This window comes from Stegostoma tigrinum, chromosome 31 (assembly GCF_030684315.1).
Source record: "Stegostoma tigrinum isolate sSteTig4 chromosome 31, sSteTig4.hap1, whole genome shotgun sequence".
NCBI classification, from domain to species: domain Eukaryota; kingdom Metazoa; phylum Chordata; class Chondrichthyes; order Orectolobiformes; family Stegostomatidae; genus Stegostoma; species Stegostoma tigrinum.
Window position 1 is genome coordinate 21,651,965 of NC_081384.1, and position 17,944 is coordinate 21,669,908.

Sequence of the window (17,944 nt, forward strand, 5' to 3'; positions counted from 1 at the left end):
TTTAAAACCAATTACTCAGCAACTGAATGTGGTTTGCCATCTTGTAGCTTTATTCATAACATTAATCTGGTTGTCAGCATGCATGTTTTCCCTCAAGCAGTTTCATCCAAACAAATTAACTGGTCATTTATTTCATCCTAGTTTGTCGGATCCTACTGTCTGCCAATTGGCAGCTTCATTCTTTTTCTGAATTATATCTACAACTCAGGGGTTCTTGTGGCACCATGTTAGTGCCATTGCCAAGCCGCAAGCCGGAAAGCTTTGGGTTCAAGGCCCACCTATTTTAGATGTCAATTAAACATGGACAGCAGTGAATTGAGGGGGATGTAGGTTAGTTTATTTTATTTTTGGATTAGGATTATTCCACGGCACAACATCGTGGGCCGAAGGGCCTGTGCTGTGCTGTACTTTTCTATGTTCTATGTAAACAAATTGACAAAGTCTTTTAAAAGAAGAAAACAATTGAACGCTGGCTGTGAAATACTTGCAGGTATGAAAGTTACCATGTAAATATAAGTCATTTCTTTCCTTTTGGAGTCTTATGTTGGACAGAATCTTGTGCCACTCAAAGGTGTTTTAGCCAATGGCTGGACAGCCAGTGAGGCCTCCGTGATGCCTCTTTCTGGGAAGACCTGCCAGCATATGCCAAGCAGGCAGCTGATGGGCTACTACAGGGCCTTTTTTTCAAGATCAAGACCCCAGAGACAGAAGGCTTGAGATTTGTCAGTCATGGGTTTGAACATCAGGGCCAACAGAGCATAGTAGCTGGTTAAGAATGATAAGACGTAGGCCAGAGGGAGTGATGTTAGGAGTAGGTTCACAGGGTAGTGGGTAGGCACAGTCGACGGGAGAGAGCCCTGCCCAATTCTGGCACAAATCCAGCTGCAGCCCACATTGCTCAGACCCTTGCAAGTGTATACATAGTGGAAGATTCAGTAAATGGATTGTCAAAAATCTACATTTCCTGTCAGGACAATAATCGTCAATTAATGCTGAAAAGTAAATTCCATAGGTGATTGACTTTTCAAATTGCTACCACAGCACTATGATGTTACGAATAAATGTCGCTGATCCGTGTGATTGTTAAAGAGTAGCCTCTGACCCAAGCCCTGACATGGAGGCTTCCACGCATGTGATATTGAGCTGATTATAGTTAACAGGCACGAATACAAATCCGAAGCACTTTGTGTTTCAAAGCTAATGTGGTTAGTAAAATCAATAAAATCCAAGTAAACAGTGTGTATTTGGGAAACCAGTGAATCTGCGCAAAATTAATTTAGAGAATCCATCTCCTGTTGAAGACAAGTCTCAGCAAAAATCACTTATTCAAGAGGAACTAAGAATTGTTTTAAGGTGTTGCATCAGGCCTTGAAATGTAAGTCAGAAACCCGGACGACAGCGAAAAGAGAGGAACTTGCAGTGGATGTAAATATGTTGCAGCTGCTAAAATGAGTATGCACAGAGTGAAGAAAAAGATCAAATTCGTGACCAAGTAAATCCGAGGCTCCATACAGATTATGGGAGCCATGAATAAAGTAACTGAAAGCCAATTCAAATTGTCTGGTCATCTGTTGTGGAGAGAGCAAGAAAGAAGTGTGGTGAGATTACTGATGGAGATGGGACAGGAAGACAAATCTCCAAATGCCAGATGGAAAGATATGAGTGCATGTGAATTAAACAAAGTGGGATTGGAAAAAGAGTTACTGGCCGATGGGAGAAGCTGGATGAGATTGATCAAAAAGCATTCTTGTGGCCTGTAATGGTACAGTTTTTGAAGACAACATTTCGGACTACCACTGGTCTGTTCTTCAATCTTGGTTGAAAATAAATTAAGCAGCTTAAATTGAAATTAAAATAATAAGGTTATATTATAACATGATTATGTTGGAACATAGCAGGTAACATAAGTATGTTAACAGGGCTGCATTTTGGAAATTAATTACAGATGGTGTGGAAAATTGAATGCAGATTCACTCCGGTTTACTTAAACTCTACCAGCAAGAAGAAATTTCTTCTCCAAATCTTTAACTGTACTATTTCATTCTTGAGCTGCAACATTAAGAATGCCTCTATATGGTCTGATGGTATCTATTGTCTTGTGAATAGATTGGTTTGCCATTTTCAATTTCAATTCCTTGCTCAATATTGAAGCATCAATAAAATGCAGTCTGGTTAAGTGGTTCATTAGTTGCTTCAGGAATAATGAAGCGTCATTATTTAGGCATTAAAAAGTATTAAAAAATACTTTTTCGATTAAACTTACTAAATTGGAAAGACCGTCAATAAAAAATCTTGACTTCTGACTAGAATATGTGTGTGACTCAAGACAGAAAAATGTTTCAGACCATAACTGGTCAGATATAAAGCACAGAAATAAATCATAAATGGAGGTAAAGGCAGTTCATGAGGAGAATATACAATCATGTTCATGCGAAATGCTAATAATTTTAAAACCGTTTTCAATGAACATCATCATGTGATATAGTCTGCCAACAGCGATTCTGAATAAGTGAGGTTAGAATTCCCCTGTCCACAAATCAACAAAGAGACAGATTGTTTATAGATTTCAGCGTAAACTTTAGAAGGAGAAAATGCATATTAAGAAGGTTTTTTTTCAACAAAACGGCATTTTTGGCTTTACAGGTAATGGTTTTCTCCAATGCCACAGAGGAGACAGCATCAACCTAGACTGTAAATACAAACAATCCATCTGTCATATTGTGAAAATAGGATTTAAAACCAAATATTGGTATAGACAGTAAACTGCTGGGGATTCTAGCTAATAGCTTGATTGTTGATTGTCAGTCTATAATCAAAACAATGGCAGAATCCATCAGTTTAAAAATAAGGGAGTTCTGCAAAATCTTTACTAACATTGGTTGAGCCTAAGCTGCAGTACTATGTTCAATTCTGGGTACTGCAGTTCAGTAAGGATATCAAGATCTTAAAATGTGTGCAGAAGGATTTACAGATTGGACCAGGACAAGAGGCTTTCTATTTAGAAAGATCAGGGAGCTGCAAATGTTCACTTTCAAGCAGAATCAGGCAACAGGTGATTGATAGAGATGCTCAAAATGCAGAGCAGTTTTAGAAGGATAAATAAGGAATAATTGAATCCATTGGCCAAAAGATCAGAAATCAGATTTAACACAATTGCAAAAAGAGGTAGCAATTAGGTTGCAAGTTGGCATGATCTGGAATTTACAGTCTGAAATGTTGGTGAAATCAAATTCAAGAGGAACTTTGAAAAGAATTGTGTAAATACTTGAAGGAAATACCTGAAGGGCTATGAGGAAAGAGCAGGTAAATGGGTAAATAAATCTCACTCTGGAATAGCCAGCAATAGTAGAATGAACTGAGTGATATCCACGTGTGCTGTGCATTTCCATGATCCTATACTTCTGGAAAAATCAAACTCAATCAAATGGAAGCAATATATTTCTAATAGTTTGTAAAAAAATAAAAAAATCACTGATAGACTTTGAGAGAATAAAATAACAATGCTTTGGTCTTATTATAAATAATTGCACCATTTACAGGGTACAGTTAAGAAGAGCCTCCTCCTCAAAAGGAAGGAAAGCAGAGAAGACAGCTAATAGACTGTCTACTGGTAGCAGGTAAAATCAAACTTTTATTTCATGAACTGTGATAGTTTCTGACAGGTAAGGAATATCAAGGTCACAGAATGACACAAGATCCTTGCTTGGGGTAGTTTCAGTCCATGAACTTTAACATCTGACTGTCCTGTTCTTCACTCCCATCATTGATCAATCGATGTGGGAATCTTTTTAGATCAACCCACCTTCCCAAATCAGTGGGAAACAAACTCTATAGCCAATTAAGTGATCCTTGATTGTTAGTTTGCCTTAGTCCCCTCCCTATATATGAAATAAGCAAAAGAACGAGAAGAAAATGTAAAAGAAAAGCACACATTGCTTCAATGATGTTTGTCCTAGTTTGCTCACAGAATTAGTTTGGAGATTAATCTTCAATTGAAGTTTGAACATGAACAAGATTATAGGTTTGGCCATCCTAATTTACTAACAGTAGAATGGGAACCTGCTGCTGAATAGATGTCTTCATTGTCATGTTCTTAATGTTTACATGCTACAAATGTAAATGGAATGAGAGAATCAGCATTTCAATCTCATCTACTGAAAAAGCATTCATCCTTTCAAGTTTTCTATTTACTGTGCATTTCTGGTAAATAGGGTATATTAAAGTTGGGTAAATAATCTTGCATGTGATGCTGTGAATTAAAAACAAAAATGTTGAAAATAAAGTGCAACTGTATCGGAATCGGGAAAGCGAAATTGCAATTCCTGGTAATGTCTTCAGGCATTACAATCCCACATATCTGTCTTAAGCTCCATAAATGTGAACAGCTCAGTCCCCACCATTATACTTGCTGTTTCCTTGTGTAGAATATCTTATTCATAAAGTTTTAAGTTCTTAATTATTCTATTGTACAGCATAACAGAACAAAAGTGAAAATCTGTTGAAATCCAAGATAGACAGCATTATGTTGCATTCTGCCACCAGATTAATATTACACAGAATTAATAATAATAAAAAATTAATTCATCAAAGGAAAGAATAATTTGAAGAGCTAAATAATATTACTGGAGGCAACAAGGTGAATTGAAAATATTTCTGTCAAAAAGATGAAATATCATCAAATAAATAGATCAACCAGTGTTTGAAACTGTGCCAATTCATTGATCATTCCACAAAAGTAGCAGTTTACTTTCCTGCTGTGGTCTTAGACTGCTAGTCAACCAAATCTATTGGTGGATAGCGTGGGGGACATTCACAATCAAACCAATTGGATTGATTTTTAACATCCCCCATCCTATCCTCCAACAAATTTGCTTGACTGACAACCAAAAATAAAGTGACACCTCTACTCAAGAACTAGACAGGAGGATGTGAAGTTAACCTATTCAGGTTTATCCATTACCAGCAGTCATTTCTAGCCTCATGGGTTTGAAGTGTTAAAAACAGATAGTTTTGAAATTGCAGTGCAAAAGAAACAACATCTAAAAGTGATTGGAAAGGGCTAATGTTTAGATGGAAGTCTTTATCAGAAGTCAGCTTTAAGGTTTTGTTTTGATTCACAGCGATGAAACAATAAAAGGTGATGGTTTAAAATTGTTAAATTCAGTCAAGTAATTCTTTGCCAATCTTTGAATTATCAAGGTTTCCATGCATATAGATATAATTCTATGACAGCTTTGCCCTGTGAATGCAGAATGCATGGCTCGTAAAGATTATTGGAGTGGATTCTGAATGTATTGATTTGCAAGCTAATGCATTGTTTCTGAGATGGGATCCTCAATGAAATGGTATTGAAATCCACAAATGCACTGAAGCTACCACACTCCTTTCATTTTAACATTTAAATATCTGTAAACTTTCTAAAGTAAATCTTAATGCATTCAGTATCGCACTCCCCTTAATACGTTCATTTTTGCTATAGGCTTATCTTCTCTGTTTCCAATATTTCTTCTTTAACAATAACACAGCAATAATAGGAATAGGAGGAGGCCACTAAGCCCCTCAACTCACTCTGCCATGCAATTGCATCATGGCTGATCTGCCGCTAACTCCATTTTCTTCATGGAATGTTGTGGATGCTGGAAGTTTGAAACAAAAACAGAAAATGCTGGGTGCAGTCTGGTCAGAAAAGACAGAGAAAGGAAGGAAGGATCACCATATTGGTTAAGGAGAACATCACAATGCTAGAAAAAGAGAGTTCAAGGTCAGAATCAATTTGACTCGAGCGAAGGAACAACAAGGGGCAATTACATTGTTTGGTGTAGTCTTTAGATTATCATGGGAGTTGGTTAGCTCAGCTGGCTTGGTAGATGGTTTGTGATGCAGAGTGGTGCCAGTAGCATGGGTTCATTTCCTTCACTGGTTGTTGTGACTATGAAGGGCTCTCCTTCTCAATCTCTCCGCTTCCCTGAGACATGGTGACTGTCAGGTTAAACCAAATCTCTCTCAAATGCGAGAGGAGCCCCATGGTCCGGTAAGACAGTGGCAACTTTACCTTTTTTTCTTAAACAGGCTGCCAACTACTGGCGAAGATGTAGCTGAACAAATCTGCAGGAAATGACAGAGATATGCCTATTTCACAGAATAGCTATAATGGGGTGACTTTAATAATCCAAATTTATGGTCGAGTTCTGATATTGATCCTAGATTGTGTTCAGGAGAATTTCCTGCAGAAGCTTGGTCCCAGTTCAAAAAGAAAGGATACACTGATGGACCTGGAAATGAGGTGGGTCATGTCAATTAAATTACAGTGCAAGAATATTTAGGTGACAATGATCATTGTATTTTAAGGTTTGGATTGATGGTGGAAAACAACAGCAGTCAATCCAGAGTAAGATTAAAACAATTGGGAGAGATTCACTTTCAATGGAGGAAGAAAGGAGATGGGTAGGACAGATCAGAATGATTGGAATGAAAAACTGAAAAATAGGCTATATTCACAGAGGAGATGGTGCTGGGAGGGTCAAGGTGTATGCTCTCACAAGGTAAAGGTAGGACTAACAAATCTAGAGCATCTTGGATGACAAAGCAGACAGAAATTAAGACAAAGGAAAAACAGTGTGCTTATGACAGGTGTCAATCTCAAAAATACATTTGAGAACAAAGAGGAAATTAGAAGCTTTGGGGTGGGAAGGAGTGAAAATGTATATTAGAAATACAAAGAGGAATTATGAGAAAAGACTAGCAGCCAACATGAAGTCTCCTATAGGCATATATATAGTAAAAGAATTGAAAAAGCTGTCAGCTTTGGGACCAAAAAAGGGTTTTGCAGCTGGAGGCAGGTGGCATGGCTAAGGCATTAAACAAATACTTTACATCTGTGTTTGCCAAAGAAGTAGATGCTACGCAAGCCATGGTAGCAGAGAGGAATATTTGTCAGTGGAGGTGTTTAAAATTGTTAAGGAAGAAGTGCTGGAAGGATGTTGGGATTTAGCCAACTTTGAGGGCATTTAAATGGCCATTGGATAAACATATCGATGATAAAGGAATAGTGTAGGTTAGATGGGCTTCAGATTGGCTTCATAGTTCGGTGCAACATCGAGGGCAAAGGCCCTGTACTGCACTGTAATGTTCTAAGTTCTCTGTTCTAAAATTGGCAAGGCACTGGGACAGGATGGGTTATATCCAAGTACATTGATGGAAGAGAGAGTCGAAATTAAAAAGGACACTGGCCATAACTGTTCTGTTTTCCCAGGTTTCAAGGGAGGTTTGGGAAGTCTGAAAAATCACAAATGTCATACTCCTGTTCAAACAAATTTTACAAGGATAAGCCCAACAATTGCAAACTGGTCAGTTTAACTTCAGTGTTGGGAAAGCTTTTAAAAACAATTATTTGAGTTAGAATTAGTAGTTACATGGTGGTAGGGGGGGAAGCATGGGCTATTTAGGAAGAACTAACACAAATGTCTAAAGAAGAAATCATATTGAACTTGTCGGATGTTTTTGAAGAGATAACAGTAAGGGTCGATGAGGGAAATATCGTTGATGTGGTGTACATGGATTTCCAGAAGTCATTTGTTCCTGGGCCACACTATAGACTAGTGAGAAAAGTTATAGCTTCTGGAATAAAATAGAATTAGCAACGTGGATATAAAATTCTCTGATTGATATGATTCAGGGAGTAATCGTCAGTGAATATTTTTCAGGCCAGGGAAAGGTTTGTAGTTCTCCACTCATCGATATATTGGGACTGTTCATTTTCCTAATATGTATTAATGATCAAGATTTTGTGTACAGGGAAAATGTAAAATTTTGCAGATGATATAAAACTTGGAAGCATTGTAAATTCTAAGGACAATGTAGTATTTCAAAATCCATTACCAAGTTGTTGAAGTGGATGGATCGGTGGATGATGAAGTTCAATGCAGAGAAGTGTGAGATGAGGCATTTTGGTAGGCAGAACATGAAAAAAAAGCAAGATAAAATAAGGGGTAGAATTCTAAAAGGATCTAGAAGCAGGGGGACCTGAATGTGTACATGACACATCATTGAAGGAGATGTGCCAGGTAGAGCAAGCAATTAACAGTTGACTGAGTGTAATACGCACCACTTTCAGCATTTAACAGGGGCAAATCTGCTATATGTAATCTACAATCTCACTGTATGCCTCCATGTTGCATTGAGGCCTATACACAAAGTGGTATTTCCATTATGAGTTTTTCGAAGGACTACGGAAGTGCTTTTGGAATTGATTATTCATCATTTTCAAACATTTTAAACTGGCACGAAAGAAATTGTTATTGTATTGTCAGTTATGCTTTGGTAAAAGTCATTGTCCTGAATCTCATGCTTTCCTGCTTATAGGGAGTCTTTTGAAAGTCCAGTCAGTATCTTGGCCTCTGCCAAGTCTGCAGTGCCACAGTTTGTGCCTTTCACATGGTTCATGGACAGCAGCAAAGGATCAACGTCCTCAAGTGGTACAATGTCACCCACCTCCTCGTCAAGAGTGTCCTCCCAAGGACTGGTCCCGAGAAAGTCTGCTTCCCAGGTAGTGCTGTTGTTTGCTGTTAAAGTTGATTTTGGAGTTTGAGGAGAGTACAAAACATTTTCTACTGCTTTTCTTAAAGCTTCAAAAGGTGATTTTAATATTGTTACTAAGTCTGGTGCCTAACCTCTGTGCTAGGGATTTTCAGGCGAGTGTGAGAAAGCTGAAGCAGTCAGACAGACAGTACTAGTCGGACCAAATATCTTGCAATGCAACATTTGCATAATATGGTCATGTTTCATCTTGGAATGTTTGTTTTTAAATCTCAGTAACCAAAGCCCAAATATTGGAGGTCATTGCAATTTCTGCATTAAGTCATAATAAGATGTTTGAGATTTATTCTGTTCTGAATGTTTAGTAAATAAGTGTGTTCAGTAAATAACTGTTATCGGCTTCTTTTACTGCAGCCAGAGATTATTAGATAGTCATATTATTCTCTCCTCGCTAATTATGAAGATGTATTTTATTCATGAAAAATATCCTCTTGAGGAAAAAGAGAAAGAAAGTAGTTTGTACCATTTCAACACTGATAGCATAATTCCCAACGTATATGATAAGTCATATGTAATAAGTTACGAGTATCAGTAGATATAACTTAGGAGCTAAAAAATAATGACTTACTACTATCACAGACATATTATGACCCAGATCTTCTGATCTCTGTCAAAATTTCTATTCCTGACACAGACTAGACAAAATGTTATCTACTTACTGTGATTTAATTGCAAAGATTCCAGACTACACAGGCACTGTATCTTAGAGACATGAACTACAACATTCTGATATAAAGGTACTCACCTTGTCTTCAGTCTCTCTGCCACCCTCTCTCTCTCTCTCTCTCTGTCTCTGTAATGGAGGCAGTATAGTTAGTCAGTTACATGTGTCATGTACAGTCACAATAAAATCACAATAAGCGCAAAACCCAGACCTTTATACGAGTCTGTGATTGCGTAACTTTGCAAATAGTTGGTGTTGTAAATAAACTTCAAGGCATCTGTTTCAACAAGGAATCAACTATTTGTGAGATGCTGGAGTCAGAGATAACACAGTGTGGAGCTGAACGAACGTAGCAGGGCAGGCAGCATCAGAGGAGTTGAAAAGTTGATGTTTGGGTTCGGGACCGTAAACTGACGGCATGGTAATTGGCCGGGTTGAATTTGTCCTTTTTGTATATGGGGCATACGTGGGAAATTTGCGACCTTGTTGGCTAGGTGTCACTGTTGGAGCTGTACTGAAACTGCATGGCTGGGGATCCAGCAAAATCTGGATAACATGTCTTCAAAACGAAAGCCAGAATTTCGTCAGGACGCATGGCCTTTGCAGCATCTAGTGCTGGCAGTACATTCCCACAGCTGGTGGTGCGTATTACACTCAGTCAAGTGTTAACTCTTTCAGAACCATATACAACACCCACCAACATGAAACTTACAAAATCCCAACCACACAGCATTATTCTGTTGAATTTCTTCTCTCTAATAAGTACAATGTGCTTTTAAATACAGTCTAGAACTTCCTTTTAAAGAGTGCAAATAGTTTTCAGCTACATACATTGCATTGGTAAGTAATAAACCAGATAATCAGCCACCAGAGAATCTGTCCAATCAGTTATATAACTAGCATTATGAAGAGATTGTCTAAAAGAAATGGAGTTTTGCCAAAAAACAGTGTGCTGTCTTACAAATTTATACTACGCTGCACGTATTTTATATGCAACTGTACGATGTCTTATGATTGGACTTAAATGAAGAGAAAAATGGCAAAGTGCAGTGAATGTACTCAATAAATAGCCACAAATGTGCTAACATGTTCATAGGTTTCATTTCATTTTCAAAAGGAATCACTTTAACCTATTTATCCAATATTGTGGGCACATGAAGGAAACATTGGGATATGCTGTCATTAAAGCAGTTTAAGACTGAATCCAATATCCTATTGAGTGTTTGTAATTCTGTTAAAATAGATTCTGAAACAGTTAGATTTTCTACTGGACAAAGATATCAACTATTTGTGATCTTATGTTATGTGGACTAACATAAATTAATTCACAAACTGTATAATGGTGACAGAAAGTGGGCACTAAAAGCCGCTGAAAGCAAGTCATGACAACTAGTCAGTAGTGGATGCTAAATGTTGAAAAGGTGAAAGCAACAAGCAGTTGTGAAAAATCTTTCTTCTAACAATCATCATTCCCCATAACCTACCTGATTTCAGAGCTAAAGTTAACAATAAAGACTGAAGTGCTACAATGAAAAGTAAATGCTACAAAACTGTACAGAAGCACTGTGAAAACTCCTCCCCTCTCTTTAAAAACATTGTGTCCTATCTGGATTAGAGAATATAATGCAGAAGTTTAGAAATGCTGAAGGTTAGCTCTGGCCTAAATAAGGACTCCTGGAACAATATTATAATTGAAAAACATTCAAACAAAGATCTACAAAGAGGCCTTACCTGCATCCAAACATTGGACAATTCCATCATTTTCTTTTCTCAAAGGACGTCCCACATGATGGCTTCATTTCTTTTCTCATACAAAAAGCTGCTACCAACAGCCTACAACTGTTAAAGGCACAGCAAGAATGAGATAAACTAACAGCTAATTTTAAATCCACGACAATAAAAGTGAGTCATTTTTAAAGTTAACAAATATGTAAATTTGATAAAACACTGTACTGTAATACCAATTCTCAGTTTGGCGTTTAGAGTGCACAAGCTGAAAAAGATAAATGGAAAGCAACCATCCAACCATGGATTGTCATAACTTGGACATTACATACAGTTATATTCACCACACTACCAGCAAGATGTGGATGCTTTGGAGAGGGTACAGAAAAGGTTTACCAGGATTTTGCCTTGTATGGGGGATGTTAGCTATGAAGAGAGGTTGGATTGACTGGGTTAGTTTTCACTGGAACACAGGAGGTTGAGAGGCAACCTAATAGAAGTCTTTAGGATTGTGAGTGGTATGAATAGAGTGGAAAATTTGAGGCTTTTTCCCATGGTGGAGGGGTCAATTATTAGGGGACACATGTTCAAAGTGCAAGGTAGGAAATTTAAAAGAGATGTACAAAGCGCGTTTTTCACACAAAGAATGGTGAGAGTCTGGAACACATTGCCAAAGGTGGAAGCAGACTCAATAACATTATTCAAGATGCACCTGGACAAACGCATGAATATGAATGGAATACAGTAATACAGATCTTATAAGTGAAGACACTTTTAGTATGGAAGGGCAAAATGTGGCGGCACAGACATGGAAGTCCAAACGGCTTGTTCCTATGCTGAATTGTTCTTTGTTCCATCTGAATTTCAAATACTGAAAGAAAAAAATCAATCTTAATTTTAATTGATCAGCAGACAACTGTTAAAGACTGTTGAAGCTCTACATGTTTTGGGCTCCGAGGGGTTAAGAAGAATAAAATCTTCCAATATTTCTGATGATGACTGCAAAGGTCCTAACAATTTTTTTTTCAGCTTTCAGAAGATCAGTTTAAGATCATAGTAAATATCAAGATGCACTATCCTGATGAGTGCAAGGTGAAAAGCTTTGACAAAATGTGCCTTTTTTCAGCAAAATTAAAAAATAGTTAATAAAATAATCACTCATTCTACTATTTTATCTAATTGAGCTGGTTCTTAGAAAATACAGAAGACTTTGTATTTATATTAATTCAGGTGATTTTTAGTAGAATTTTGAACAAAAATGTGTCAAGCACAGTTTTAAATGCTCTTGGTTAAAATGTCCCAAATGCACACATAGTGGGATCGTTGGCTCAGTGAAGGTATAGAATTTGTAGAAGTCATTTCTGGAAACAAGCGTATAATTAGTGAGAGCTTTTCCAGAAGGTTATCTAAAATTTTACCTGAAGTTACCTGAAATTCAACAGGGTAAACCTTGATAATAAAATGTGAGGCTGGATGAACACAGCAGGCCCAGCAGCATCTCAGGAGCACAAAAGCTGACGTTTCGGGCCTAGACTCTCTGATGAAGGGTCTAGGCCCGAAACATCAGCTTTTGTGCTCCTGAGATGCTGCTGGGCCTGCTGTGTTCATCAGCCTCACATTTTATTATCTTGGATTCTCCAGCATCTGCAGTTCCCATTATCACTGGGTAAACCTTGAATTGACTACATCAAATTCACAATGTTACATTGCAGATAAGAGCTCATTTTATGGACTTAGAAAGACTGTTGTGTCAAGAGAGTTCTATAAGATAGTTTGTGTAAAACATTGAAAGGGATTTTCTCTCTGTAAGAACAGTATTGAACAACCTATTTTTGAAAGTAATGGAAGTCATCAGCAACATTTCCAGCATCTTTGTACAGAAGAAAATCTAATTGTTCCAGAATCTATTTTAAGTTAACAGAGTTACAAATGATCAATAGGGTATTGGATTCACCAGTCCTAAGCTGCTATTAATATCCCAATGTTTCCTTTATATGCCCACAATATTGCACAAATAGATTAAAATGATTCCTTTTGGGGGAAAGAAAATGAAACCTATGACCAAGTTAGCACATTTGTGGCTATTTATTGAATACATTCACTGTGCTTTGCTGTTTTGCTCTTCAGTTGAGTTCAATCATAAAACATCACACTGTTGCATATAGAATATGTGCAGAGTAGTATAGATTCGTAAAACAGCACACTGTTTTTTGGCAAAACTCCATTTCTTTTAGACAGTCTCTTCATAATGCTAGTTATATAACTGATTGGACAGATTCTCTGGTGCCTGATGATCTGGTTTATTACTTACCAATGCAGTGTATGTAGCTGAAAACTATTTGCATTCTGTAAAAGGAAGTTCCGGACTGTATTCAAAAGTGTATTGCACTTATAGAGAGAGTAAATTCAACAGGATAATGCTGTACGGTGGTTGGGATTTTGTAAGTTTCATGTTGGTGGGTGTTGTATATGGTTCTGAAAGAGTTAACATTTGACTGAGTGTAATACGCACCACCAACTGTGAGAATGTACTGCCAGAACTAGATGATGCAAAGGCCATGCGTCCTGACGAAATTCTGGCTTTAGTTTTGAAGACATGTTATCCAGATCTTGCTGGATCCCCAGCCATGCAGTTTCAGTACAGCTCCAACAGTGACACCTCGCCAACAAACTTAAAAATTTCCCACTTAAGTCCCATATATGAAAAAAGGACAAACTCAATCTGGCCAATTACCATCCCATCAGTTCACTCTCCATCATCAGTAAAGTGATGGAAAGTGCCATCTACAGTGTTATCAAGCAGCACTTGCTTAGCAAAAACCTATTCAGTGACACTCAGTTCTGGTTCTGCTAGGAGATGAGGTGAGAGTGACTGCCCTTGACATCAGGGCTACCATTATAGAATTCCTACAATGCAGAAAAGGCCATGCAGCCCATCACGTCTGCACTGACCCTTTGAAGAACATCTCTTCCAGACCCACTTAATCCCCATCATCCCATAGTTCCCATGGCTAATCCACATAGGCTGCACATCCTAGGACACTACGGGGCAATCTAGAGTGACCGATCCACCTAGCGCACACACGTTTGGACTGTGGAAGGAAATCGGAGGAAACCCATGCAGACATGGGGAGAATGTACAAACTCCAGACAGTCAGTTGCCCAAGGCTGGAATGGAGCCTGATTTCTAGCACTGTGAGGCAGTAAAGCTAATCACCAAGCCACACTACCACCTCAAAAACACCTTTTATAAAGACAAACACTTAATCACATTTGTGAGCTATGACATTAGAAAAAGTATTGCCCGAAAGATTTAACTTCAACGATAAACCAAGCAGAACTGAAAATTTGACAAATTTTAAAGAGGTATTGAAAAGCTTTGACTATTATTTCAGCACCAGAATTAATAGCAAAAAGAGCAATCATTAAAGAGTGCTGCATTCTAGTTAATTCATAAATGATTTCACACGTGATCTTTTCAGGAATAGTGGAGAGATAGAACATAGAACATTACAGCGCAGTACAGGCCCTTCGGCCCTCGATGTTGTGCTGACCTGTCATACCGATCTCAAGCCCATCTAACCTACACTATTCCATATACGTCCATATGCTTGTCCAATGACAACTTAAATGTACCTAAAGTTGGCAAATCTACTACCATTGCGGGCAAAGCGTTCCATTCCCTTACTACTCTGAGTAAAGAAACTACCCCTGACATCTGACCTATATCTTGCACCCCTCAATTTAAAGCTATGCCCCCTCGTGCTCGCTGTCACCATCCTAGGAAAAAGGCTCTCCCTATCCACCCTATCTAACCCTCTGATTATTTCATATGTTTCAATTAAGTCACCTCTCAACCTTCTTCCCTCTAATGAAAACAGCCTCAAGTCCCTCAGCCTTTCCTCGTAAGGCCTTCCCTCCAGACCAGGCAACATCCTAGTAAATCTCCTCTGCACCCTTTCCAAAGCTTCCACATCCTTCTTATAATGTGGTGACCAGAACTGTACGCAATACTCCAAGTGTGGCCGCACCAGAGTTTTGTACAGCTTCACCATAGCCTCTTGGTTCCAGAACTCGATCCCTCTATTCATAAAAGCTAAAACACTGTATGCCTTCTTAACAGCCCTGTCAACCTGGGTGGCTATAGTGGCTTGAAATAAAACTCTTTAAGACACCAGGCTTATATAATGAATTGTTTCAGTCTCTCTCTCTAGCCCCCACTTTTACAACATTGCTTTCACCCTTTCCCTCTTCCTCCTTCACATCCCTCTCTTTCGCAGCCTCCCTCCCCCACACAATTTCTGTGTTATACCTTCCCCTCTGTTTTTTCCTCTGCCTCACAGCCACTCCAGCAACTTGCACTCTCTGACCCTGGCTCCAGAACCACCTTCTCCAGCCTCTCAAATGTGCACTGTATTGGACCTACATCACTCTACCATCAGCATGTACCACCTCTGCTCTTCCAATCACACACTGGCCTACCTTGTGTTTGCTGTTGATAGGGTCAATAGGGAGCCTATTAGTAACAAGCATGGGAGAGAATCAGGCCTCCCTTAATCTTTGGCTCAGTGATCAGCATCTTGTGTACCCTCCTCTGCTGGGCTCTGGTAAAAGAATGATGGACTTAGCTTACATAGACAATCTGGAAAAGAGTAGATTGTTCACCTTAGAGTAGAGAATGTTATGGGAACATTTGAAAGAGGTATTTAAATTCACAAGTTTTTAACAGAGTAAATCAGGAAAATCCATTTCTAGTGGCAATAGTGTCTATTTTGGGATGATTTAAGCTGATCATTGAAAGAATCAGAGGCTGCCTGAGGCGTATGTTTTCACCGAGCGAGCAGTGATCTGGAATGCAAATGACTGAAAAAGTGGTGGAGTTGTATTCAATAATAACCTTCAAAAGGGAATTGGATAAATGCTTGAAAAGAAAATCTTAGGTCCATGAGGAAAGAGCTGAGAGATGGGAGTAATTGGATGGCTCTTCCAAAGAGTTAGCAAAGACACAATGGTACAAATGGCCTCCTTTGTACTGTATCATTCAGTTATTCTAAGAATATTGACAGAATTAACAGGGTAACCCTTGTTGAGACATCGGATTTTATGTGAGGAGAAATAGGAGAACAATGGGCTGAGATCAGCTATGTCAACTGAAGATGAAAATGACCACTATTGAATGTATTGTCTGTACTTGCTCACTAACTGGATTTTTTTTTTCTATTCTAATTTTCATAATGTTCCTTAATATTCCTTTCAATTCTTTTTAATTATATGTCTGTAATTTGAGATATGTTTAAGATTTTGTTTTAATTTGAAGCAATAATGGGAATATTTCAGGTTGTAGTTGGAGAAGCCTAGGGCCTAGTTAGAACATGATCAAGATCTAATCCCTGTCTGCTGTGGTCCAGGGACTGTGGAACGATTGGTTGGCAGTTGATGACTGGGCCTGTATCATTCTGTAGCATTGAGGTCTATTCTCACAAAATTAAACCTTGGCAACGGTGTGAGATGGAACTAACAGTAGAGTTTTTCCTTACCATTTGGTATAAACAATGCCAACAATCCTCATATTTCTGTGGTAACTTCAATAAAGTATGAATTCTTACATTCAAGTACTAAAGATCTGAATTTACTTTGTTTTCACCCTAGAGCAGAGAATGTTATGGGAAGATTTGAAAGAGGCATTTAAATTCACAAGTTTTTAATAGAGTGAATGAGTTTTAAAACTACAACCTCAACAAGGGTAATATTAGTAGCTCTGCTAACGCTACATTATACAGTGGAGCAAATTGTACATGGTTAGCTAATTCATCCTCACTTTGCTGGTTGGCACTTGTATCCTATATCATACCCATACAGAAATATAACTCTTCGGTCTTGATGCCTGCATGGCCACAGGCAAAGTATTAGATAACAGGATCAAATTTGAAGGCAAGTAAAATAGTAGTTCATCCACAATTCTTTTAATTGTAGAACAAAACTTTTGCACGGATGTAGTAATATTCTAAGATATTTATCTTTTGTTTTTATTTGTTAATGGGATATGGGCATCACTAGCCTGGCTAGCATATATTTCCAATTCCTGCTGGCCTACAACTGAATGGAATGCTGGTCCATTTCAGAGGGCAGTTAGGGGTCGACTGTATTACTGTTGATCTTGAAACGCATGTAGGCCAGACCAGGTAAGGATAGTAGATTTCCTTCCCTGAAGGTCATTAGTTTTTACGTCAATCAATATGGGCATTAATAGGCTAACCTTTTATTCTGACTTTTGTTTTAAATAATTGAATTCAAATGTCACAATCTATCATGGTGGGATAGAAACCCATGTCCCCAGAACATTAATCTGAGGCTCTGGATTCCTAGACCAATGACATTATCAGTACATCACCACCTCTTCTTGTGACCAGGCTATTAACTTATTAACCCAGTTACATTACCGTGAGCAAGTTGGGAGGGATAATTTTAAGTAGAGGGTTGTTAAGTTAAGACATGGAATAAGTGATTAGAAACGCTGATGGAAGCAGAATATATGAAAACTTGTAAAAGAGAAGGTGATAAATATTGGAATATATGCATTTAATAATAGAATGGTTTGGAGAATAGGAAATTCTGGTGGAAAATTCTTTCAAAGTCAACACAGATGCAATGGGCCCAGTAGCACCCTCGATATTTTGTAAATATTGATGAGTTGAATGGCTTTCTTACATCTATAGTCTGTGCTGGATGGAAGATGCATTAATTTTAACACAACTAATAGTTAGCTTTCAGCACTAAGTCAAAACATTTATTCAATGTCTCAACAAAAGAATAAAGAACAATACAGCACAAGAACAGGCCTATCAAGCGTAACGTGTCACATAACGGCTTTTTAAATTACAAGCATTTGCCCCTACACATTATCCTTTAGATCATTTAACAAATTCATATATTTTAGATTTTAATAAACCCATTAATGTA

The 17,944-nt window shown here is 38.1% G+C and overlaps 1 protein-coding gene across 1 annotated transcript in view; it reads left to right on the forward strand.

Moving 5' to 3' along the window:
- Positions 1-17,944, forward strand: part of samd14 (sterile alpha motif domain containing 14) — a 171,634-nt gene that overhangs the window by 117,420 nt on the left and 36,270 nt on the right. Inside the window, exons 6-7 of the mRNA XM_048560424.2 lie at positions 3,540-3,617; positions 8,362-8,545. Coding sequence (XP_048416381.1) covers positions 3,540-3,617; positions 8,362-8,545 — 262 coding nt within the window. The remainder of the gene's footprint in view (positions 1-3,539; positions 3,618-8,361; positions 8,546-17,944) is intronic.